Source organism: Lissotriton vulgaris, chromosome 5 (assembly GCF_964263255.1).
Source record: "Lissotriton vulgaris chromosome 5, aLisVul1.2, whole genome shotgun sequence".
Classification (NCBI taxonomy): Eukaryota; Metazoa; Chordata; class Amphibia; order Caudata; family Salamandridae; genus Lissotriton; species Lissotriton vulgaris.
Genome location: NC_141693.1, coordinates 1,025,596,264 through 1,025,620,621, shown reverse-complemented (window position 1 = coordinate 1,025,620,621; position 24,358 = coordinate 1,025,596,264). Strand labels below are relative to the sequence as shown.

At 41.3% G+C, this 24,358-nt stretch overlaps 1 protein-coding gene across 2 annotated transcripts in view; it reads right to left on the bottom strand.

Annotated features, from left to right (window-relative positions):
* Positions 1 to 24,358, bottom strand: part of KCNIP2 (potassium voltage-gated channel interacting protein 2) — a 285,947-nt gene that overhangs the window by 17,514 nt on the left and 244,075 nt on the right. For both annotated transcript variants that reach the window (XM_086922655.1, XM_086922656.1), the window contains exons 4-6: positions 16,796 to 16,866; positions 13,505 to 13,612; positions 5,596 to 5,700 (exon numbers count right to left, since the gene is read on the bottom strand). In XM_086922655.1, coding sequence (XP_086778781.1) covers positions 5,596 to 5,700; positions 13,505 to 13,612; positions 16,796 to 16,866 — 284 coding nt within the window. The remainder of the gene's footprint in view (positions 1 to 5,595; positions 5,701 to 13,504; positions 13,613 to 16,795; positions 16,867 to 24,358) is intronic.

Genomic DNA, 24,358 nt, shown 5'->3' with positions numbered 1-24,358 from the left:
ATGCATTTGGTTTCCTTTATCCCTATTTTTTACTTTTTATATTTTACCAAATGAATTGCTGTGTACCCAGTACACAAGGAAAAACAACTGCAAGGTGCAGCTCAGTTATTAGCTCGGGGTACCTATAGTTCTTGGTGAACCTACAAGTCCTATATTTCCCTGCAACCAGAGGGTCCTGCAGATGTAACAATATATTGCTTTAACAAATCTGCCATCTTAGAAGAAATAACAGGTGAAAACATAGACACAAATGCTTTTTTATTCAACTCAATGTCAATATTTTTTCATTTTTTATTTTAACTGTTAATTTCTATAAGAAAACCTTGAAGGATGTACAGAAATGACCCCTTGCTGAATTCAACATGCTATCTAATTTTCTCAAATGTATAGCTGTACAGGATCCAATATTGGTTTTTTACTCATTTTTACCACTAACTAGAAGGAGGTTGAAAGCATAAAAATTAGGAAAAATGGCCTACTTCCAAGTAAAATGCCAAACTGTTTAGAAAATGTTGATTTATCCCCGGCAAAGGGACAACGCAGCATACTAGGACGGTTCTAACTATGTTCGATGCGGCAGGTAACCTGGGAGACCCTATGGCAGCGCTTTTCTTAGACGCCGAGAAGGCATTTGATAGGGTCTCTTGGGAGTACTTATGGCAAACTATGAAGTGGTCTGGGATAGGAGAAGGTTTTATCAGGGCTATACAGGCGCTGTATAAGGACCCTATAGCCAAAATTAGAGTTAACAGAGGGTATTCGGCAGATGTTAAAATTGGTAGGGGGACGAGACAGGGGTGCCCCTCATCCCCACTGTTGTTTGCACTTTATTTAGAACCACTGCTCCATAGACTTGAAGGTAACCCTCTGATCCCTCCAGTTAGGGTGAATGGATGTGTGGTTAAATCACTGGCCTACGCTGATGACGTGGCAATACTTACTCCCGATCCTCATATGTCAATTACTGAAGTCGAACGCGAAGCTGAGCTATTTGGGCAAATTTCCGGATATAGTCTTAACAAAGCAAAGACGCAGATTGTAGAGAATGCATATTCTAGTTGTAATGACCCGCGTGTGGTTACCTCAGCAGTTTATCTAGGGGTGGCTATTTCATCAGATTTGGATAATGTGGTGGGAAATAATATTGCCCCCCTACTATCAAAGGTTAAAAATGATCTGGAAAGGCTTAATAATCTGCATTTGTCCTTGGTAGGAACTACCAATGTTATCAAAATGTTAATTCTCCCCAAGTTCCTCTATTTATTCAGAGCTATCCCCCTTTTTTTCGAAAATAAATGGTTCAACTCATTAGAAATCATTCTAAACAGATTTATATGGGCACAGGGTAAGACCAGAAGGGCCTATAGATTAATGGCTCTACCGAGAGAGAAAGGGGGTTGGGGAGTGCCTGATTTTAGGATGTATTATTTTGCGGCGGCCCTGCAATATATGCAGGGGTTAATTGGGGGTGGTGGTAATGTGCAACAAGTTACAAGTATGTCTACAGAAATTTATGCGGCTGTCCTAGGTGAGGAAGCAGCAAATTGCTTCTTAAAATGTACGGAGTATGGGTCTTACAAAAGGTCCAGATTTAAAACACCTAATGCGGCAGTTAAAATTTGGAATGCTTTTTTAAAAAAGACAGGCCTTGGTAGATTTAATAGATACACTAGGCTATATAAGAATAGGTCATTTCCTGCGGCAATTTTTGCGGATAGTACAATGGCTAGTTGGGCTGAACGAGGAATTGTACAGATTGGGGATCTGAGAGGTACGGAAGAGATGGTACAGTTTACAGACCTTATGATGAAATACAATATTGACAGGAGGTCTTTTTTTAAATACCTCCAGATTAGGAGTTTTTTGTGTAATAAACAAGGAGGACCTGCAGGCTATCAAAGTAACGAAATTCTGGAGAAAATACAAGTTTCTGCAGACTGTACAATTAGGAGTTTGTATGCATGCTTGGTGAAAGGGAAAGTAGATGATATGGAATTTTTTTTTAACAAATGGGTAGCTAAATTGAGCATTCCAAATGAAATATTTCAAGAGTCACTTGATCTTGCTCGTACGGTATTGTGTTTGGCACCCCTTCAATCCCAGCATTACAAAACTTTGTACTTCTTATATTTTACCCCAGCGAGAATAGCTAAATGGGGAGGCACTACTGGTATCACTTGCCCGAGGTGCAACTTCCTCGAGGCAGATATAGTTCATGTCTTTGTCACCTGTCCACAACTGTATACCTTGATTGGAAATATAGAACGTTTTTTAAATAGATCACTGGATTTACAAATAAACCTCACCCCCTCATTATTATTGTTGGGGATAGATCATGATTGGGGAACTGCACAGAGAGGATTTATTTTTGTGGCTGCCGCAGTCTATAGACTGACTATAGCTAGAGCATGGCTTGATAAAAATCCACCTATCATGCAAAACTGGTTGGCTAATTTATTAGCGGCTTATAATTTGGAAAAATCTATTTATGCCCGGAAAGGGATAAGCGGTAAAATGAGAGGATTAAGAATTTGGGAACCTATAATTAGATGGAAAGAGAATATTGGTTCGCAGTAAGATTAAGATTTTCATGGTAATGAAGAGTTAAAAGATGTACTGTATATATATATAATAGAATGAGTTATTTTTGCTGATTTTTTTTTCTTTACAGGTGATGAATATGAAATGTATAAGTGTACAATGTGCAAAGTATGGAAATAATAAAATATATTTAAAAAAAAAAGAAAATGTTGATTTTGTGACAAAGGTCTGCCTGTTTCTAAAAGCTGGGAAGATGGTGATTTTAGCAAAGCAAAAATCTTTGTGGAGACCATTAGCAGGGAAAAATAACGATGCTTTCTTCTGCAGCACTTTTTTCCCATCATTCCCCAAAAAATCAAACTTCTGTTTTATTTTGGTTAATGTCTTGGTCCCCTCCAGGGCACTCCACATACCCTGGGTACTTTTAGAATTCTCAGGATAGTGGATAAAAAGGACGCACATTTGGTGTAGGTATCTTATGTGGACATAAATTTAGGGGGGGCCTAAGCACAAACTACCCCAAATAGCTCAAAAAAGGCTTGGCATGGATGAGGGAAAGGGCTAGTAGAGAAGGGGTTAAATCAGTAATTGGATACAAACGAAGAACAGAGAGGCAACAATATACAGTGCAGTACATATATTAAGTAATTTTCAGGAGAATGTTCATCTATGTTCACACAAAAGAGAGAGTAACCGCGCGGTTTTCTTTATCCGACCTACCTTCACGAAGGCTCTCAACCGGGTGTTGGATGGCTGTGTCGAGCCTTGCGACTTAACTCATTTTATCCAGTGACACCTATTATAGTGTCCACCCGGAAACCCATGTATTACCTGTTCAGACCTGACCACTATATGAATTGGAGAAAAATCGATTTGTAAAGAAAAAGTCTTTCCTGCATCAGTGCCGTGTTCATGTATAATGCTTACTGGCATCCATCACTGAATAGAAAACGCGTGGATCGTTTTACTCATAGACAGCTTATAATTCAATACCGAAGAATTAGGTTTGTCCTCATGGTGACATCATATTGAAGTTCCTTTGATACTCATAAAATCATTTTGCCCTGAGGAATCCCGATCTGGGCGAAACGCGTTGGCTGTCATCTCTGTCAAGATTATGTTTGAAGATTGAAATAAAAATTGAAGAATCACTTGAAGGATCATTACTCTCTCTTTTGTGTGAACATAGATGAACATTCTCCTGAAAATTACTTAATATATGTACTGCACTGTATATTGTTGCCTCTCTGTTCTTCGTTTGTATCTGTTTAACTAAGGTTCTTTAGCAGTGGACCTAAGAGGTGGGCAACTGTGGCAAATAAGGGTTTGCTTTGACTCTTGTGTATAAACTAGGGTAGTGCAATTGTTGATTCCTACTGCTAAGTGTTGTGTGTTTGAAGTTAAATCAGTAATTGCACTGTCATTGTGAGTCAGTTTGCTGAGTCATCAGGCAGTGCAGGGCCAGCTGTAGGGCAGTGCAACCTGGTGTTTGCAAGTTTAGTTTGGATTTAAAAGCACCTGCATGTGTTTTTTGCCTCCAGCCATTTCTAGGCAACAATAAAAATGCCAAGATAACTCTGGTGATTAATGTTCTTCCTGGAGAGAAATTTGAGTTTTGTCTAGTTGATGTTTTGACTGATCATAAAATAGCACAGAGGATTAATATGCCTGCTGGAAAGACCGTGTACCATGCAGATCACAAAGTAAATATAATGTAAATAAGTCAGAGGGTTACTGCTTTTCTAAGAGACATGCTTTTGTTACTTGCAGTTTGTACATTAATGCCCTAATATAGGACAGTGAATTATTAACTGTCATCGAAGAACTGCACATACACTGCAAAGCATATATTAGAGCATAGATTAATGTTGCACGGCGGGTTCATTTGGGTATAAATCGATTCTTCTTATTAAATAGAACCTCCAACTATGGTGTTCCTTTTTCAATTCTGAGTTTGTGCTTCTCCAGTCCAAGCACTCTTTAACTATACCCCCTACCAGTATGGATAACATGTCACTCATACACCTTGTAGTACTCTGGGATATGTAACATTTCCTATATGCTGATTTACACACATATGATTGATTGTCTCTGTGTGATTTGTATGGTGCAAAGTCCTCTGACACCCTACACTGGTATGAGTGGTTTAATAACGAATTAAATGCATGTGAAAGAAAGGGGTTATGGAGACTTGAGGAGCACAGTCAAAAGGTGATGGTGAGGGAATCCATGATGGAGGTGGCCACCACCTCCGCCATGGATAGGGAGATGCCAACAAACATTGCCGCACCGGGTGCCAACAGCACTAAAGCCAGCCCTGAGGCTGTTTCCTAAGATGGTTTGGGGACACCCGGGCAAAACATTCTTTGGGGCCCCATATTGGAAACAACTTTGAATGTAGTACACATTTTGAGCTAATCCAGGTCCTTAAAATGCCAAACAATAATTAATTATGATAAGCTTTCAGAAATGAGGGCCTCAGAAGCAGAAAAACCTATAACTACACACCCGTTATTAACATTTAATTTGCTGGCCCTGTGCACATGTAGTGCACTTTACTAGAGTGTTATAAGTGAATTAAATATGCCAATGAGGATTAATCCAATGGTATCATGTTTAAGGGAGAGAGCACAAGCACTGATCAGCATGGGTAATGTGCACAGAGTCCTAAAACCAGCAAAAACGAGGTTAGAAATGGAGGGAGGCAGGCAAAAGTTGGGGGAAGACCACCCTAAGGCTGTCAGGTTTAACACAGCTATGATACATTATGCAATGTACCATTTGTAGATAACCCGCTTATGTAAATTGCCGAAAAGTTCTAATCCATTACTCACCCATTAACTCTAGTGCACTCACTCTTGCTTGCATACTTAATATTAGTATATTTTTTGCTGTTGTGTGCATATATTTCATACATGAATAGCAATTCCTTACCCTGTCACTCCATGGTGTGATACTATAATCTCTTACTTTCTTGCCATAAACTGGGGCAAAGATAGAAAGTAATGTCTGGACTGCAAAGGTAGACAGTAACAAATGGAGAGCACAACTCACCTGAAAGAAGTTTTCAACATGTTCCCGGGGGGCTTCGTCTTGCATACTTGGATAAGTGTACTTGCCCATCATGTCATAAATGGATTTCATGATATCCATCATTTCCTATGAGAGAAAGAAGGTATGGTAGGGAAGGGAAACATAACTTTTTAAAATAGAATTAAACAATTACAATACATACGTTTTGGAAACAAGAGATACTGTGTTTCATTTAATATTTGGTGCAAATAATAATTCGTCATAGCTTATGGGAGATGCCTCTGCTTGGTATGTGATAACTAATGAGGTACAATTTTAATTACAACTATAAATACCTTTTTAATTGTTTGAATGACAAAACGTGTAAAAACAATTACCGAGAAAGTACAAGCAAAATGGGAACGCAAATGAAAAAGCAGAAAGAAAGATTTAAGATAATGGATAGATTAGGAAGCGTACATACAGAAATGGTAATTTTCAGGCGTGGTAGGATGGTACAAATGTGTACAGATTTCACGGCTGGAAAAAGGTGAAATATTAGTGTAACAGCAAATGGTGAGGAGGTAAGAGAAAAGGAAGGAAAAAATTAAAGAGGGGTGTAGAGGTAGAACACAATGGGAGTAACAGTGTTTGATAATTTAAAATGTAAAAAATCATAAAGCAGTGTTAAATTTGATAGAAATGTTGCTTAAAAACAAATGATTTAAAAATACATTTAGAATACAAATATTGCTTTTGATCCAGTTGCACCAGAATGACTTGAAATTTGAAAAACGTTTTCTTCAGCCTGAGTGTGCGATTTATTCACGTAATACATTTTCCCTAGTCATTACGTTGTATGCACAGCAACGCAATTTAACCCGTTCAATGCGTCGCCGGTGGCCGTCCGAACCACGCCCACTCATTATTTGACCCGCACCGCTGCGGAATTCGTGCCGCAGTCAATGGATTAATGCATCTTTTCAAAAACCTTTCAAGATGCAGGGCTGCACATTTCATTTTACTATTATGAAGGGGCTTGCAAATACTGAAGTGAAAGCCCTTTTTTGTTTTTTATGTTCCTATTACAAACTTAGAAATCAATGATGAAAAAGTGCAGAATGTTTATTCTTCAAATTACTCAATCTGGGTTTTTTCTGCTGTGTTCGATGGCCTGGTTTACAGTCTGACAACTCTGATGGACAGGCGTGTTGAAGACACAGAAGACTACACACCTGCATTCCTTTCTGAGGGGGGGGGGAGCATTGATGGGACTTTGCTACTATTTGTCAAAGGAGGGAAACACTGGGAAGGAGCTGTAGGATTGTGTGATGCAGTCTAGTGGTTGGGGGGTGGAGTTAAAGGGAGGAGCAGGAACGGGAGGAGCCGTGGGACAGGAACTAAGACAGTTAGAGTAGGGACAGGGAAGATACTGGATGTGTACAATAAAGCTCCAGTGATAAGCATAAAGAGTGTCTATGATTATTTGTAGCGCGATGCTACAACTGGCGACGAGGGTGGGATGAGGCAAACTCACCAATCACAAGAGCGCCCTGTCCCAGGCAGCCTCGAGGCGAAGAGAACGCTGCCCAAGTGAAACGGAGTTGCTGCTTGAACAAAGAAGCTAGCAGCAGGTGACCCTACCCCTCCAGCAGTCGAGAGGGCCCCAAGGGAGCCGAAGCACCGAGCGCTGAACCGCTCGAAGAAGAGACGCTGTTCGCGCCGAAACGCGACTCACGCGGGAAACGTGCAAAACTGGTGAGTGCTGCACGAGCAGAAGTCGGGAGCCCACTCCGACTCTGCCAAGCCCCAGAGTGAAAGAAAAGTGCCTCACAGTGGAGGACATCACACCCACGAAGGTCTGCTGCCACGCGCTGCTGAGCGCGTTAAAATTGAAGCCCGAGTGAGTTCCGACGTCGGAAAATCTCACCCCCGATGCGTGAGTATTAGCACGCAGTCGCAGAGTGAATGCGGAGCCTGGTGAGGCGCTGCGGGAGCCCACCCCGATCCTACCTGCTGGTCCGGCGTGCTGGTAGCCTGGTGACCGGGGAAGGTGTCATCGCGGGAGAAACCGGCTGTCGGTAAGGGCCGGTTGTGGCAGACGGAGCTGGATGAGTGGAGAAATCGAAAATCTCGTGGGAAACAAGATTCCCATAGCGGCGGCCATCTTTGAGTCAGGCACCTTTCGAGACAGACCCCTTAGTGATTGTAGGGCGGCCATTTTGAAGTCAGGCATCCAGGAATTTCAACACGCATTGGCAGAAAGAGGCAAACAAGCATTGACAAAAGCAAACAAACAAACATTGGCGAAAACAAATAAACAAGCATTGGCGCGAAGGAGCAAACAAGCATTGATAAAAGCAAATAAACAAGCATTGGCAGAAAGAGGCAAACAAGCATTGACAAAAGCAAACAAACAAACATTGGCGAAAACAAATAAACAAGCATTGGCGCGAAGGAGCAAACAAGCATTGATAAAAGCAAATAAACAAGCATTGGCAGAAAGAGGCAAACAAGCATTGACAAAAGCAAACAAACAAACATTGGCGAAAACAAATGAACAAGCACTGGAGAGAAGAAGCAAACAAGCATAAGCAAACACAAGCAACGGGTAAAGATGATGATGAACACATACCGAAGAACGTAAAAGGGAGAGGAGCTGCTGGACAAAACCGCACGAGGTTCAGAAGAGGGCAAGACTGTGAAGGACAGTCCCAGAAACAAGCACAACATACACTGAAGTGACTGGAGGACTTGCGCCAGTGTACAGGGAATGCTCGAACGAACAAAGATGTCAAACGTGCCCAGCATCACCGCGGAAGAGTCGGTAACCACCTGCCACTAGCATGCGACTCAAAAGAAAAGGAGCCCCGTGTCTAGCACAGTGCAGCTGAGTGGTGGACACTTCAGAACGCACAAAATCTAAGTTTGATTCACTGGCACATACTGTGATGGTTGCAAAGATTATCAACGTCCCAGCGAATGACCAGACCGAAGGCCTCGACTAAAGAGGATCAGCTAAGAAGACGAGAAGATGAGTGAACAGCCCGTGCCCTGCGAATATAATCTATCAGAATCCTCCTCTCATGGCGGGGGAAGAAGTAGCACAACGGTTCAATCCCTGCATTGAAGTACCACCCCCAGGGGTGCAAACGGATATGTGGAGTCTGTGTCTCAAACGGAACCAATGGCTGGCAACATTGGGTGACTTCCTGGACGCCAATGGTGAACAAAGAGAGAGAAAATGTCTAATGCTGCTCCTCCATTTGGTGGGTCCTGAGGGCCGATGCCCAATCAGAACATTTTCCAAAGAAGACACAGAAATCTATGAAAGACTCCAAGAGAAGCTATGTTCCCGTCTCTCCACACAAGCAGAGGTGGATCATGATCGCATCGTTTTCAACACAGCTCGGCAGGAACCAGGCGAACCATTGCCAACTTTCATCATTCGGTTGCAAAACCTGGTACAAGGCTGCCATTTCAACACCTTTACGAATGAGGACGCAGTTCGACTCCGGATAATTGAAGGCTGCGCAAACCCCGACACAAAGCTCAAGATCCTACGAGGGAATTGGACGTTAGAAGAAATCATTAGGAAGGCTGAAATTGGAATACACGTCAAGGCAAGAGACAGATCAAAGGACCTGCCTCTGAAGGCAAAATATCAAGATGCCTGGACTGATGAAACTCGGAAAATACACAAAACAAAAAGGAGAGAGAGGGAAGGCAGACCAGTGGAAAGACAATGGGAGAGACAAAGTGACAAGGAGTACTCCGAGTCAATCAGTCAAAGGACAACCTCAAGGAGTTCTTCACCCTCAAGGTGTCATTCAAAGTCTGACGAGGAGGGAGCGTCAAGTGGGACAGATCGCACATCTGGACAAGATGGCAACCTGCACAACAAGAGAGTAAAGGAAGACAAACTATAGAAGAAGAGATCAAAATGGTCAAAACTGGAAGTCGGCGCAGGAACACTCTTCGCCAATTTGTGAAGATGAGTCTGAGGGAACATCCTGCAGGAGAACACATCACACCCGTATCATGGGTGTCCGAGCACCAAATAAGTGGGAAGAAGAAATAGATCGCATAAGACGAACTGATCCTCCCCAACAACGAACAGGAAAAGACCAACGCATCAATGGCACCCGGGACAACGAAGAAACTGAGAAGAAGTCGTTGATATGTGAGAAATACAAAGATGAAAAACCTCGAGATCAAACACAAAGAACAAGCACGTGGTTGTTGAACAACTTCTCAAATGAAACAACGTCGTTCTCTGACTCAGAAAGCACGTCTGTTCTATCCTGTGAGTCCACCGAGTCATGGTCCAGACGACAGCCATGGCGTCAACCACCCGAACGCACCATGGAACCAAAGGACATCCTTCCCGTCAAGAGCAACATGTCACACACTAAGGTCTCTGAATACTCAGTCACTCCACAAGACAACCTGTCATGTCAGTCACAAGTATATCCAGACATAGATCATACACCGTCACCCCTGAAGGGGTCCGCGAGGCTGACTCAAAGGACCTACAAAAGGAAAACAGAGACAGTGGACCTTAGACACCGGATGGGAAGGGACCAGACAGTCACTCCGCAAGGAAAGCCGGACGTATCAGTAGAGAGAGATCATCATCGGATGAGAGAGAAACATGCCTATGCACAGATAGCCCACGAGCTCGCCAGACAACCCGAGGCCGAAAATGAGTTACCGAACCAAACCAAGACAGTCTCGTCAGATAGTACCGTACTGTCTGGTATACATGACCCTGAATTGGAGGGCAGTGTTGCCCTCGACCGGACAAGACAACAGGAAGTAAAAGTAGATGCGGGTGCTCGGAAGAGGACCAGAACATTATCCACTCATGAAAGAGATTGAGCATCTGAACCAACAGCAGTTACACCACAGGAAGGAAACATGATGACTGTGGAATGTGAGAGTAAACAGTTCACACGCAACGTGGTCAAGAATGCCCTGATTGAGACAACGGAAAGATTGACCAGAGCCAAGCCCACCACTGATTCGACACTACTGAGGCTTGAAGAACAGGCTGTCCGCCGACCCGTGTGGTGGATTGAAGAATTGCGAACACTGAGGACATTAAGCTCATTTTGTTAAGAAAGGGGGAGATGTAGGATTGTGTGATGCAGTCTAGTGGTTGGGGGTGGAGTTAAAGGGAGGAGCAGGAACGGGAGGAGCCGTGGGACAGGAACTAAGACAGTTAGAGTAGGGACAGGGAAGATACTGGATGTGTACAATAAAGCTCCAGTGATAAGCATAAAGAGTGTCTATGATTATTTGTAGCGCGATGCTACAGGAGCCTGCATAATTTAGTATAGGAGGAGCCAGTTTGACTTAGTACAGGAGGAGTAGCTCAATTTAGTACAGCAGGAGCTGGCTTAATTTAGTACATTTCATTACTTTTAGGAAAAGTGATGCCCACTTAAAGCAAAAAAATGGAAATACAGACAAAAAGAATAGAGCTCTCCTTATAATTAGAGCATAAAAAGCACTGCACAATACAATCGAGCAGGGTTGTGAAAAGTCATGGTCCTCGAAATCCAGTAATGGTTAGCTCTTATCAAAGAGAACAGTCACCCCAGCATGGCTGCCAGTTAACCATAAAGGTATCTTAATGCATCAATGATATTCCTAGATTTGGATATGCTTTGTTTTTTTAATTGTTTATGGTAAATAAATATACCTTTTTGCTACTTTCTTACCCTTTGCTGAATGCGACTTTAGGAATTTGTTAAGCACACGATTCTAGTTATCATGATTTAGATCATGCCTCTAATTATATTGGCCACGCCCCTTTACCAGGTTTGCCACTCCCCTTTTAGAACTCCCACCCCCCCCACCGTTTTTTTCGTCCCACTTAAAGCCCTGGGTGCAGGTTAGATTTCTGTTGGCAGTCCGTGGAGTCCGAAAGGGGAGATGCTGCTTAGTCTTAATTGTTAAGTGTTGTGGAGTAAGACATTAATGACATCTGAAAGTAGGGCAGACACATTTAAAAGTAATTCTTAACTAGATTGGGACCAGGTGAAAGGTTCTTCTAGCCTCTGTTACGTGATCTGATCTGTGAATTCAGATAATGAGTTGAATGATGGTGCCCTGGACTACCCTGGAGTGTATGCAGGATTGTGTTAAGAAGGCTTGTATTTGGGTGACTGGCATAGCCAATGCTGAAGTTAATAGAAGCACCTGCTACAGTGGCCCTACAAACACAAGTGAGTCATAGTATTATATTGTCCAAGATGAAAACCTGCAGAAAACCATTCCATACTACAGTGCTTATTTCGGCTTCCAAAGTCTTGTTAGTGTCAAATATGCAACCTAACTTCTATTTCGGGATTGGTTGCAACCATTAGCCTAGTAAAGGAGTAAGTTGCATTAGAGCTTAATTGAACTGGTGGTTGCCCGTGGTCCCCACCGGCACTCATTTTTGGGGACCCGCACTCAAGTTTCCTCATCAGACAATTCCCAAGTGCAAGAGAGAGAAAAACAGACAATGGGGAAAGACAGAAGAATGGAAAGATGGAACAAACATCAAAACGGTATAAAACAGCGACCTGCATGGGTGAGATAAAGGGGCAGGGATTGTCCGTCAGTGGAGCACTGGCATTCATTCCTTTACAAATCTCATCCAAACCTTGAGATCAAGGTGACATGCATGTAATGAGATACAATTGTCACTGTGCCCACATACTCCATTGTACAGCTGGATGTCATCTGCATAGGACTGGCATCCTATAGTGTATCAATGTATGAGTATGTATATTTGGGACAGAGTTTAAGTAGGTTGTTGCACAGGGAGTGCTTTTAAAGAGAGTGGGCTGTGAGGAGACTATAGTACAGGATCCTTTCCACAATGAGGATGGGTTGTGAGAGTCCGGAGAATGCGGTTCCTTCCATAATAGGATAACTGTGAATGGATTTGAAAGTATTTAAATTGTTTTACGGCCATATTACATTTATTTTTATTGTGTACCTACCAACTCTGAATGTGTAAAATTAGAGGCATGAGCATATTTAATGTGCCATTTAGCAAGGAATCCAACTTTGCAATCTCCAATGCAAAAGTCAGAAGTACTTTTTTCCTGGCGATTGTACGCCTAACAACTTCATTTTAGTCACTTCTGATGGTTTTTCACTTCTGCTTTGCTTTGCTCATATCTGGACCAACACCATAAGCATAATAATGGTATAGAATATATACCCCAGTTGTTAGGGATGCACTCAAATGTGGCAGTGAGTCATTTGAGAAAGAGGATGGGGGTGGGGAAAGAGATCCAGGAACAAACTAATGCGGCCATATTAGCACACCCAGTGTCTTCAAAGTAGAGCTTGTCTTAAAGTACATCTGGCGTCAGAAAAGGCAAACAGACTGTGTTAATGTTAGCTGATTATTTGCATAGAAACATCTACTTCTGAATGATATCAATCTTTGCCCAGCTTTGATGAAGAAGTACTGGCAACAAAGTGTTTCTTGATCATCACCACCAAGTGTTGTCATTTTTGTCCAACCGCCTTGTGTACGCAGGTAGATCGATACTACACTCATAATGTCAATATGGAAACTACAAAGCCCATAATGCAAAGAGCTTATGGATAAAAGCCAGGATCAGATGAAGGTGTCACATGTGACACATGGCCGTGCAGCAAATGTGGTTAATTCATTTTTGGCCGGGAGTTATAAGCCAATCATATCAGTGATACAGGCCTCTTTTCATTCAGTTTCTGATCTAGAAAATATATTCATTGTGTGGCAGGTAAATATTATGGAGGAACATAAGAGAAACTGAAACAAGCTAACTTCTCAAGGTGGTTAACAATATTACGTATCCGTTAAGTGTTCGATTTTTAATGGTTAGCGTTCTTGAGATATTGTACATGTGCAAGTTCTGCATCTTGATTCACTGTTGACATGGCTTAGTTTAACACATACCTCTTTAGTAATGCAGCCATCTTTGTTTAAATCATACAGGTTGAAGGCCCAGTTGAGTTTGTCATCTATGCTTCCTCTGAGAATTACAGATAATCCGGCCACAAAATCCTGCCACAGGAATTGGAAGAAACAGTTAGGATTTTCAAACGTTATGGACATCAAACAAAGAGTAGAATGAAGAAACGTCTGTGGGTTGTTATTTATCCATATAGTGATGGTACTATGCAACATTCTAAATTTGGGAGCTCTTGTTCCCAGCCAAGTTACTGCAAACCCAATATATAACTTCTTCATGTAATTCTTAAACAATCCCGCAGAACTTGTGTCCTAAAAGATATATTTTGGAGTATATTTTGAGTAGTTTGAGCATTTAGAGCAACCTTGCTGTTTACTTCACATAGAATGCTGCCTGTCACGGATTGTATTAAACTGCAGTGTGGTCATCAAGTGGCCATTTTACATGTTAGTTTCACACAGAAAGTCCACACTTCTGAGCTTGTATTTGAGCTCCTTTGTCCATTTACCTTTATAAACACCATCTTCAAATTGCCTGCGGCCCAAATCGAAGACCAGTTTTTCTGTTGTGCTTTCAATCAACTTCCCATTTCATCATATAACTTTTTTACCTTAAGATGAGTTGTGATATCAGCCCTTTTGTGACAGTTTCCATTGCTGGGCCGAGTGATATCACAGTTAGCACCATAATTCAGCAAATGGACTTATGCCTGGATGTGCGTTTGGCAAAACCTGACACATTTGAGAAGTGTGCTTGAAGAAACAAAGACTTCTTCGCATTGAAACTGCCTTACAGAGTGATCAATGTGACTAATGAATTATACAGCAACAAAATAATTTTTATTCAAAGTGGAACAAATATTTGAATCAATGTCATGTAAGTAGAAGATGATCTGGGAACAGTTAATATCATTACATATAGATTTCTCATTAAAACATTAACCTAGGTATAACTGGCTATACATAACTGTTTAGTTAAAAAGGCGGTATAGCATGCATTACAGCAATGGGATGTCTTGGTATTAATAAACAGCTATTAGGAGATTCAAAAGTGATTTCTCAATTTCAAGATAGACCATCATATTATCTTGATGAAAATCCCAGATGGGTTTTATCCATGTTTACTGGGTGACAAAGTGTTGTATTTCGGAGTATGCTTACACGTGGTAGATGTAATTTTCTTTCATCTTCTACTATATCTTATAATATTATAGATTTGTATGTTGAACTGGAAACTTTTTTGACACTGATTGAGAAACGATGTTATTTTTATGATGCAAATCATAATTGTGAACCACGAAGAAAGGGAAAAGTATTTTAAGCTTCACTGTGACCTTAGCATCCATTTATAAATCTCGAGCACAGTTGTAGTACTAAAGTAAATATTTAAGATATTTTCTTTTTACCTCGAACACTGTTTGAATCCACCTCCTAAACCTATTCCTGCACATTGTGTTAAGTAGAAAAAAATAATTTGTAATTCAAGCATCCATCTCCACATCTTTAAACTCTCAGCATCTTCCCTTCTAACAGTCATTTTTCCAGACAAGCAAAAATTATCAGGCTCTGGGGCAACTCTAGGAAACCCCATGCATTTATGCAAGGGTGTTAATAGTTTTCTTCTAAATAAATGGTCCCTACACTTTAAGTCTGACTACTTGTGTCACAGCACAATCTTCAGTGATTCAGATGTCTTCAAGCTTTCGTTTCCGTTGCCAACCGTCTCTTTCGTTCCTGTAGCTTAGTTTATCTTTCCTTACCCTACTGTATTTTCCATTCAATAAACAAAATATTGTTTAGAATTGAAAAATAAAACATCTCCTCTTCCTTTAAAGAGACACAGGTCTATTGTATAATAACACTATTGAAAAATCATTATGGAGCACTCCTTCTTGTATTAGGTGGGCAGACTCTTTCACAGAAGATCCATTGATGACCGCTCCCACTGGTGCTAAATCTCCACAGAAACCCTTACAATCATTGCTTGCAGATTTGTGGATTGTTACAAGGCTTTTTCCAGGCAAAATAGGTCTCACTCCTTCCATATACTTGTTGTGAGTACCACATTGGTGTTGTGGAACCAGTGTATCGAGGCATACATCACTAATAACTAGACTTGTTTTGTGTTGATCTTCTTGTGGTTGATGTATGCAAGAAACTGGTTTGGGTGTTCTTGAGACCTGTCTCAGTGTGGGAACATCCCTTGGAGCCACCTCCACCCTCCTGTATGAAGTCAGTAAGACCCATGACAATGATTGAGGCCCACACTGTTCACTCGGCAGATGTTCACATGAGACACAAGGTATTCTCAGTCTGTATTTAGGTACTATGTAATTTAAATCTCAGGATTGTGTGAGAATAGGCAACAACCATACTCTTATATTTTGCCTCTGGGAAATTCCTTGGCATCTATCTACAGACCATGAGTAGGCACTCTCACTAGTTTCTTTACTTCATTTAGGAATCCAAACTTCTCTAACATATGTTCTCCTACAGTCTCCAACTCACACGTAACAAGTTCACCTGTAAACTTCCTTTTCAATTGTGAAATTCCTGTTAGAAATGTTAGCACAGAAGAGTACAATTGCCACCTTTCTAACTAGCAAAACTCATTCATTTAGCATAATTTGCACTCATAATATACCTTTTCATATAAATATTCCCCCTTTTTTTTTAAATCTAGACTTAAGGTAATGCATTTTCTAGATTCGTAGTATAGATCTAATTAGGGTCAGGTTTTTTACTCGTTATAGTCATGTTTTGGCACATAGATGTAGTGGTCTAAGTACTGTTACAAAACTCCACTACTTGTATTATTAGCATTAGCAATCCACATGACAATAAATCAGGAAAGATTAAAGTCAAATTAAAGAAAACTTCCAATAGACATGAAAACTCAACATAACCAGTTACATCAAGGAAAGCTAGAAAATCTTGGTCCTCAGTAAGGTTCCTGAATTCTTAAGATAACCTGCTTAATTTTGCTGATACATTGTACCATTATTCGGCAGTTATACTGTGGAGCTCACATATGGACTGGCACGCCTCCTCAAAATTGCATACCAACATCCACTGCTTCATATTTGCAATCCAACTCTATCAGAATTCAAAATATTTTATGTATGCTACTCCTACAAATTGAAAAATGCTACTTTTGTGGCCGTGTTCACTCTTTACAAAAAACTGCTAAAATAAAATAAGGTTCCTTAATAGAAAACAAATCATACTCAAATCCCACCCCTCTCCAAACCGTACCTCAAGAATGGAAATTCTCACCTCAAAACTGACTGACCCGTTGTGATCGGTGTCGAAGGCATTGAAGAGAAAATGTGCATACATACTGGAATCTGAACACAAAGCAAAAGAGCCATGGTTAGCTTACATTTTACAGCTTCATATAGGTGAGTCCATATATAAGTAGCTAGGGTACCTAATACTGTTTTCCAAATATTGATATTGACTTGAGTTGTGTGTCTTGAGTTGCTTGTGATGTTAGAAGTAAGCAATGTACTGCAACGACCACAAAGGTAATTGATTTAAAACGTTGGCTTCAATTTACAAACAAGCATTTGCAATGCAATAGGTCTCGCATTAGGAAAGTTTGAGCTATTGGTAATGTAAATGACTATTTTTTTATTTATGTGTTGGTTTTGAAAATAGCGAAATTAATAGCTTTGTCATTTACAATGCCAATTGATTTAACTTTCGCAAATGTGACACCTATAGCATGTGTAATGCAATATGTGTTGTATTTACGCCTTAGATGTATTGCTATTACAAATAACAATGACTATTTTTTTAAATAATTAATACTTAAATAAAAGTTATTGTAATTTATAATGGCAATAGCTTCAACTTCTGTGAAGATTAGGTTCAGTGTATTTTATTGTGACAAAAATCCAAGAACAGCAGTGAAATATTAACATCTTTTTGTGACATTTGTAATAAAGCTTGAAACATTAAGAGAACATATTTTAACCAGTTGTTGTTGAATGGTTGCCCAGATTGATGCTGTGGTGGCGCTGAGTGATGCTGTGGCGTTCAGTGATGCTGTGGTAGCGCACAGTGATGTTGTGGTGCCCCTGAGTGATGCTGTGGTGGTGCTGAGTGATGCTGTGGTGATGCGATAGATAGATAGATAGATAGATAGATAGACAGATAGATAGATAGATAGATAGATAGATAGATAGATAGATAGATAGAGGGCGATAGATAGATAGATAGAGGGAGGGCGATAGATAGATAGGAGGGCGATAGATAGAGGGAGGGCGATAGATAGAGGGAGGGCGATAGATAGAGTGAGGGCGATAAACAGATAGACAGATAGATAGACAGATAGATAGAGTGAGGGTGACAGATAGATAGACAGATAGATAGATAGAGTGAGGGTGATAGATCGATAGACAGATAGACAGATAGATAGAGTGAGGGTGATAGATAGATAGATAAAGTGAGGGTGATAGATAGATGGACAGATAGATAGGCAGACAGACAGACAGACAGATAAAGTGAGGGTGATAGATAGAGTGAGGGTGATAGATAGATAGATAGACAGACAGATAGACAGACAGATAGACAGAAAGATAGATAGACAGATAGAGTGAGGGTGATAGATGTGATAGATAGATAGATAGATAGATAGATAGATAGATAGATAGATAGATAGATAGATAGATAGCGATAGATAGATAGCTAGATGGAGTAAGGGCGATAGACAAAGTGAGGGTGATAGATAGATAGAGTAAGGGCAATAGACAGAGTGAGAGCGATAGATAGATAGAGTGAGGGCGATAGATAGATAGAGTGAGGGTGATAGAGTGAGGGCGGTCGATAGATAGATAGATAGACAGACAGATAGAAAGATAGATAGACAGATAGAGTGAGGGTGATAGATAGATAGATAGATAGATAGATAGATAGATAGATAGATAGATAGAGTGAGGGTGATAGATAGATAGATAGATAGATAGATAGATAGATAGATAGATAGATAGATAGATAGAGTGAGGGCGACGGATAGATAGAGTGAGGGCGACGGATAGATAGCTAGATAGAGTGAGGGCAATAGATAGAGTGAGGGCGACAGATAGATAGAGTGAGGGCGACGGATAGATAGAGTGAGGGTGACGGATAGATAGATAGACAGACAGACAGACAGATAAAGTGAGGGTGATAGATAGAGTGAGGGTGATAGATAGATAGATAGACAGACAGATAGACAGAAAGATAGATAGACAGATAGAGTGAGGGTGATAGATGTGATAGATAGATAGATAGATAGATAGATAGATAGATAGATAGAGGGCGATAGATAGATAGCTAGATAGAGTAAGGGCGATAGACAAAGTGAGGGCGATAGATAGAGTAAGGGCAATAGACAGAGTGAGGGCGATAGATAGATAGAGTGAGGGCGATAGATAGATAGAGTGAGGGTGATAGATAGATAGAGTGAGGGCGATCGATAGATAGCTAGATAGAGTGAGGGCGACGGATAGATAGCTAGATAGAGTGAGGGCGATAGACAGAGTGAGGGCGCTAGACAGAGTGAGGGCGATTTTAGACCTTTTGAGCGTATTTGAAAACAATAGCAGCTGTTGATGTTTTCAGTAAGGGAAATTGCAGTGGTTTGGCAGAGCAAACCTAGCTGTCCCATCGATTCAAACCAATAGTGTTTATCACTTTGTGAGCTGGATTATTTTACATATAAAAAAAACTCTGCTCACCAGTAAATCCTAAGCATAACTTTCACAAGCCACTGTATCCGTTCCTGCAGATAAAGTGAACCCAGTGCATGTGAGAGACCCTGCGATGTGACTACCTTATGAGAAGCGGGCAGGGCATGTTCAAGGCTTGATTAACATGTTAGAAACCCCCTGTCCCCGAGGAGCACGTGCTGATTGCCCGGTGACTAGGAATCGCAAAAACCAACCCTGCCTCATAAGGTCAGTGCTTTACAGCAAATGCACATCAAGGCTGTTGAGTCATGACCCGATGCTTGGAGACAATAAAACTGCAAAGGATTTACAGCCGTAGGTTCTCCTGCCACTGGCCTGATACAATAAACCACGAGCCCTTCTCAAGCTTATCTGCGTTTTCACACAGGCATGCAAAAATGTGCGTAGTCAGCATACGCGAGTTCTGTGTGAGAGCTGATGTGCCGAAGCCACTTGCTTTCACTTTCAGGCTTTAGGATTTGTTGTCAAGTACTGAAATAAGCAAAGGCTGAGGCACCTTCAACATTCATTCTGTAATCATCATTGTAGGCGGCAGTAAAGCTTCGTAAGAGTGAGCAGGGGCTGACTAGCTATTGAGGCAATTCGAAATTCTGGTAGCCTTATCACAAAAAATAAAGACTGAAAGGAGTAAATTGCAATGAAAATAAAGGCGCGCCACGGCAATAAGATGCTGGTGGGGACCATCCGTACTCTGACATTATCCAAGAGAAAGAGCGGGAACACACACAAAGGAGAAAGGCAGAAGAAAATTGACAGAACCCTCACAAAGGGAGAAAGCCAGAATATGTACAAGGGAGACAAAGGGGCAGGAAGTGTGTAGTAGTAGTTTAATAAGCCTCATGGGGTTTTAAGGCTCGGCATCCTTGGTATTAGGTGTGCTGACCTTTTTATTGCACCAGCCGCGGCTCCTGACATGAGCTTTGGGCACCTGCACGCCTACTTTTAAAACAAGTTTAACACAGCACCCCAAAGACACAAATTCACCTAGACTGGGCACAAAAGAAAGGTTACTCTAAAGACTTGCCATCTATTTTTTATTCTGATAATTTTATATAGCGCGGAAATGACCCAAAGGCATCAGAACACTTTACAAGAGTAGCAGGATACATGGGTTACAGCGAGTTCCAGTTACAGCAATTCAAATAGGGCATTTACATCGGTAGCTGTGAGCAGGAGTTACCACGAAACAATTGCAGCAGTTGGTCAAAGGTCGTACACAGATGAAGCACGATTTAGATGGTAGGAGTCACATAACGAGGCAGTTCAGATCCTGGTGGAGAGAGTACTTAAGTATGGTTGAGCAAGGTGTGTCAAATAGGAGTCCTTTTTAAAGGTGACTAGGCAGGTGATTAGGCGGAGGGAGCGCTCCAAATTCTTGTGGCTTTAGCAGAGGAAGATTGTCTCATGTACTGTTCTCAACTGAAGGGGGGGGGAGTCCAGGAGCAGGGATTGGGCATTTCTGGAACCCTATTGCCCCAGAGATGTTCACTTTCTCGTTAAGATGTTGGGGTGAACAGGAGTGTAATGCAGGCGGTTTTGAATTGGGAAAGTGGGAAGCCAATGGAGGGTTAGCGGGGCAGGGGAAACGTGGTCAAATTTGCTTTTTTTGTAGATTCACACTTTTTTGTTGGGAGCAGAGCTATCAGGACAAAAACTAGCAAGACCATGACTTTCTGAGAAGTCTTGTGAATCCACCCCAGGGTTCAGAAACTCACTGTTGTTTTATTACACTGACCGGAATGCCCCTGGAGCACTTTCAACAGGAACAAGCTTGGTGAAGTGCCGAACTCAAGTACAAATACAACGCTGCCTATTTCAAGGCAAAACACAATGTTTAGGGAAAGAGAATGCATTCATTTCATTTCGAATTTATTAAGGCTTCATATCGCAGTGTTATTTATTGAGGCTCCTCCGTTGTTTGTGTTAAGAGTTATTGTGAAGTAATTCATTGCCGTGTTAAAAGAGCAGATTTCTCTGAATGACTAATGGTCGCACCAATTAAAACCATTAGATAAATAACCCAATGTCTTCTTTCGAAGGATGGATAAAAACACAGTAACATAAAAAAAATTAAAAATAAGCGAGAAACGGTTATGTTCGTCTACACATTTTTGGATTTCATTTACATAGATGTTTAACTTCACGCAGAACACCTCCCCTTTCTTCGTTTAGAAAATGCAACAATTCAGAGAAATATTTAATCCCAACATTGTCTTTTTCGTTAACGGCATCACTGTGGATCCGAAAAAAACACAATAAAAAGTTGTTCTTGCGTGAAATAATTAAAATAAATACTCTGCCTGTCCCTCCTTCTTGCGCTCCTGCACAAAGAGGGGTGAGGGAAACTCATGGTGACTTCTTATTTGCTCCCCTCTGTGAGCCAATTAATGTACAACACAGCAGGCAAGGGGCTATAATAACAAGAAAGCATCACTCAGGCACAAATAACACATATGAGTGTACTTTAACTCACACTGGGCGTATATAGGAGCAGCGCGCATAGTAACATCTCAAATTAATACGAATAAATGACAGTGTGCAAACGGGCAGGACAAATATGCAAATAAATCTAGCAGTCTCAAAGTGATAGAATCCACTTCTTTAATAGAAACTCAAGCATTCAAAGTGGGATTAGCGTGAAAGCAAATGTGAATTTTGACAGTTCATCTTTCGCCAACGACAGTAGCCACTGCAGATCGAACGCGTTCCATTTTTAAAAGGAGATCTGAATACATTATAGCAAGTCTCGGCATCGGCTCAATAATCCGTAATTCTGGGCAAAGCACTTAAACTCCCCGTGCTTTAAAAACAAAAAAGAAAGAATAGGACCTTGTGTAATGCAACATGTGCTGAAGTACAGCACTCCAATTACTTTGGGCGAGTTTGGCTTAAAAAACTGCAAGCGAGATTCTGTAATCAAGATACAGCACCCTGCAACACAAATTCCAATTATTGGCAAATGTGTTTTTAGACATAATTTAAGCATACTGAATATGTTGGGGTATGTCCTGGGGTGAAATAGACGCAAATCACAATGAAAAGAAAACATCATCACTAACGAGCAAGACAGAGAGGCAGCGGCCAAGAGACACGCTTTGTGGAGGGGGAGGGGCGAGCAAGACCGAGGCAGAGTGAGCCAGCGATGCGGAGGAAGAGATAAACAAGTTGTGAATGAAAGAAGGGACAGAGAGGAGGAAAGGTGTGAGGGAAAACGGCCTGGGGGAAGCTGGCTGGGGAGGGGGAGGAGAAATCCAAGTAAGGCTGTGTGCGGGGAGAGAGAGGGGAGGTGCTGGAGCTGGGGAACAGATGGCCGTGAAAGTTTATGGCCCAAAAGCGCGTGCCTGTGGCCACGTGAACTCGAAGAAAACCGCACCAAAAAACCCTTAGTTTGACGAGTATTTTGAGCACTTGAATTCTCTCCATTTTCCATTCCTTCGGAATGGAAAAGGCGAGACCTAAAAATTAACTGGGCACATGAAGGGACTTCACGCACCCTTTGAACCCCAAAGGTCACACAGGTGAAAGTCATCTCGCGACCTTTTCTCAAGAGATATTGTGGAAGAGGAAAATCAAACCTAAATCAAGTATCTTATTCAGAAAATAACTTCAAAACGTCACAGGTAGAAACGAGCGTAAATAAAAAGCCACTGCAACTGGTACAAGAATGCTTAAACTAGCAAAGCTAAAAGTATACTGACTTTCAACAGATAAGTTGTGAACCGTGTTGCATCACAAAGCTAAGTTGCTAAGCAGGACACAGGGACCGCAAGAAGCAGTACAGCAATAGAAGCTGCAATCGCATGGCAAGCACCCGAAGGTCAGTTTCGTAGGGGGTAACTTCAGATAACCTACGACATTTTATATAAAATATCATTAAGGACACCGTTTGCATGTTTCCTTAAAGGTACAAACAAAAACCTGAGAAGAAATGCAGGCCATTGTTTCACACTTAAGTGAAACAAGGCAGTAGTAGGTGATTCCTTTCTCCCACTTCACTTCCATATCTCCTGCACACATCTTTGCCCTTCTCTCTCTCTCCCGCTCCTTTTCTCTCCTCCCACATACACTGTCCCTCACACACACACTCAAATCTCACTCTCTTTTTGACCCCAACATGCAACCTCACATCCCTTTTCCTACTCTCTCGCTCACACATCCTATCTCCAAAAGCAATAAAGGATGTTTATTTAGGCCTGATTGCCTCCTCAGGTCCCAGGGGGTTCCGTCTGGCTGACTTATACATCTGACCCCAGTCTCCTTACACACCTCCCCTCTGGCTCCCACCCAGCAGGCACTGCACGTATTCGACAGTTTAATAGGAAGTGTGGGGTCTGCAACTAAACCAATCCCCATGTGGTTATTCATGCAGGATAGTTGCTTGTTGTAGGCCTGCATTGTCAATCACACTGTGAGTGTTTTCCAGTACAAGATATATTTACTCCGGACGGGTCAACCCACTGGATACCCTGACCCTCTCTTGGTAGATCCTGACCCCATTCCCTGGAAACAGCATGGCCAGTGCAGGATAAGGAAAGTAGGTCAGTACAGAGGAAAGCAGCGAAGAACAACACGCGTCAATGCTAGCAGAGGCCATTGTCACCCGTAAGAGTAGTACTCAGTTTTACCTTGCATACGACTGGACCAGCTGGTTACTTTACATTAGTCCCATTCAATATTACTAAACAGTTACACTGAATGACAATGAGGTTTCATTTGCTCCAACGTTAACACGCATGAGCAAAGCCATTTGGTCTGGCTTTGGTAAACTAATGCAATGGTTACTTTATATTTTAGTTTCGATTATAAGCCTATCAGACGAAAATAAATCTTGCACCCTAAATGAAGCTACCATATGCTTGTAATACAAAATGTACATATCAACAAATGAAGAATTGCATATAATTTTAATAGAATATTATGGGTGCTTTTTAGGAGTCAGGTGTACTTAGATCAAGTATAGATCCTCTTTTGTAGTTTTAATTTACATCACAGGAAAATATAATTCTTATAGGAGCAAATAACATGTACTCTTGCCATTGAATTGCTGTGATATATTTGAAACACAAAAGGATAACTAAAGAAAATAAAGAATGAATGCAAAGGC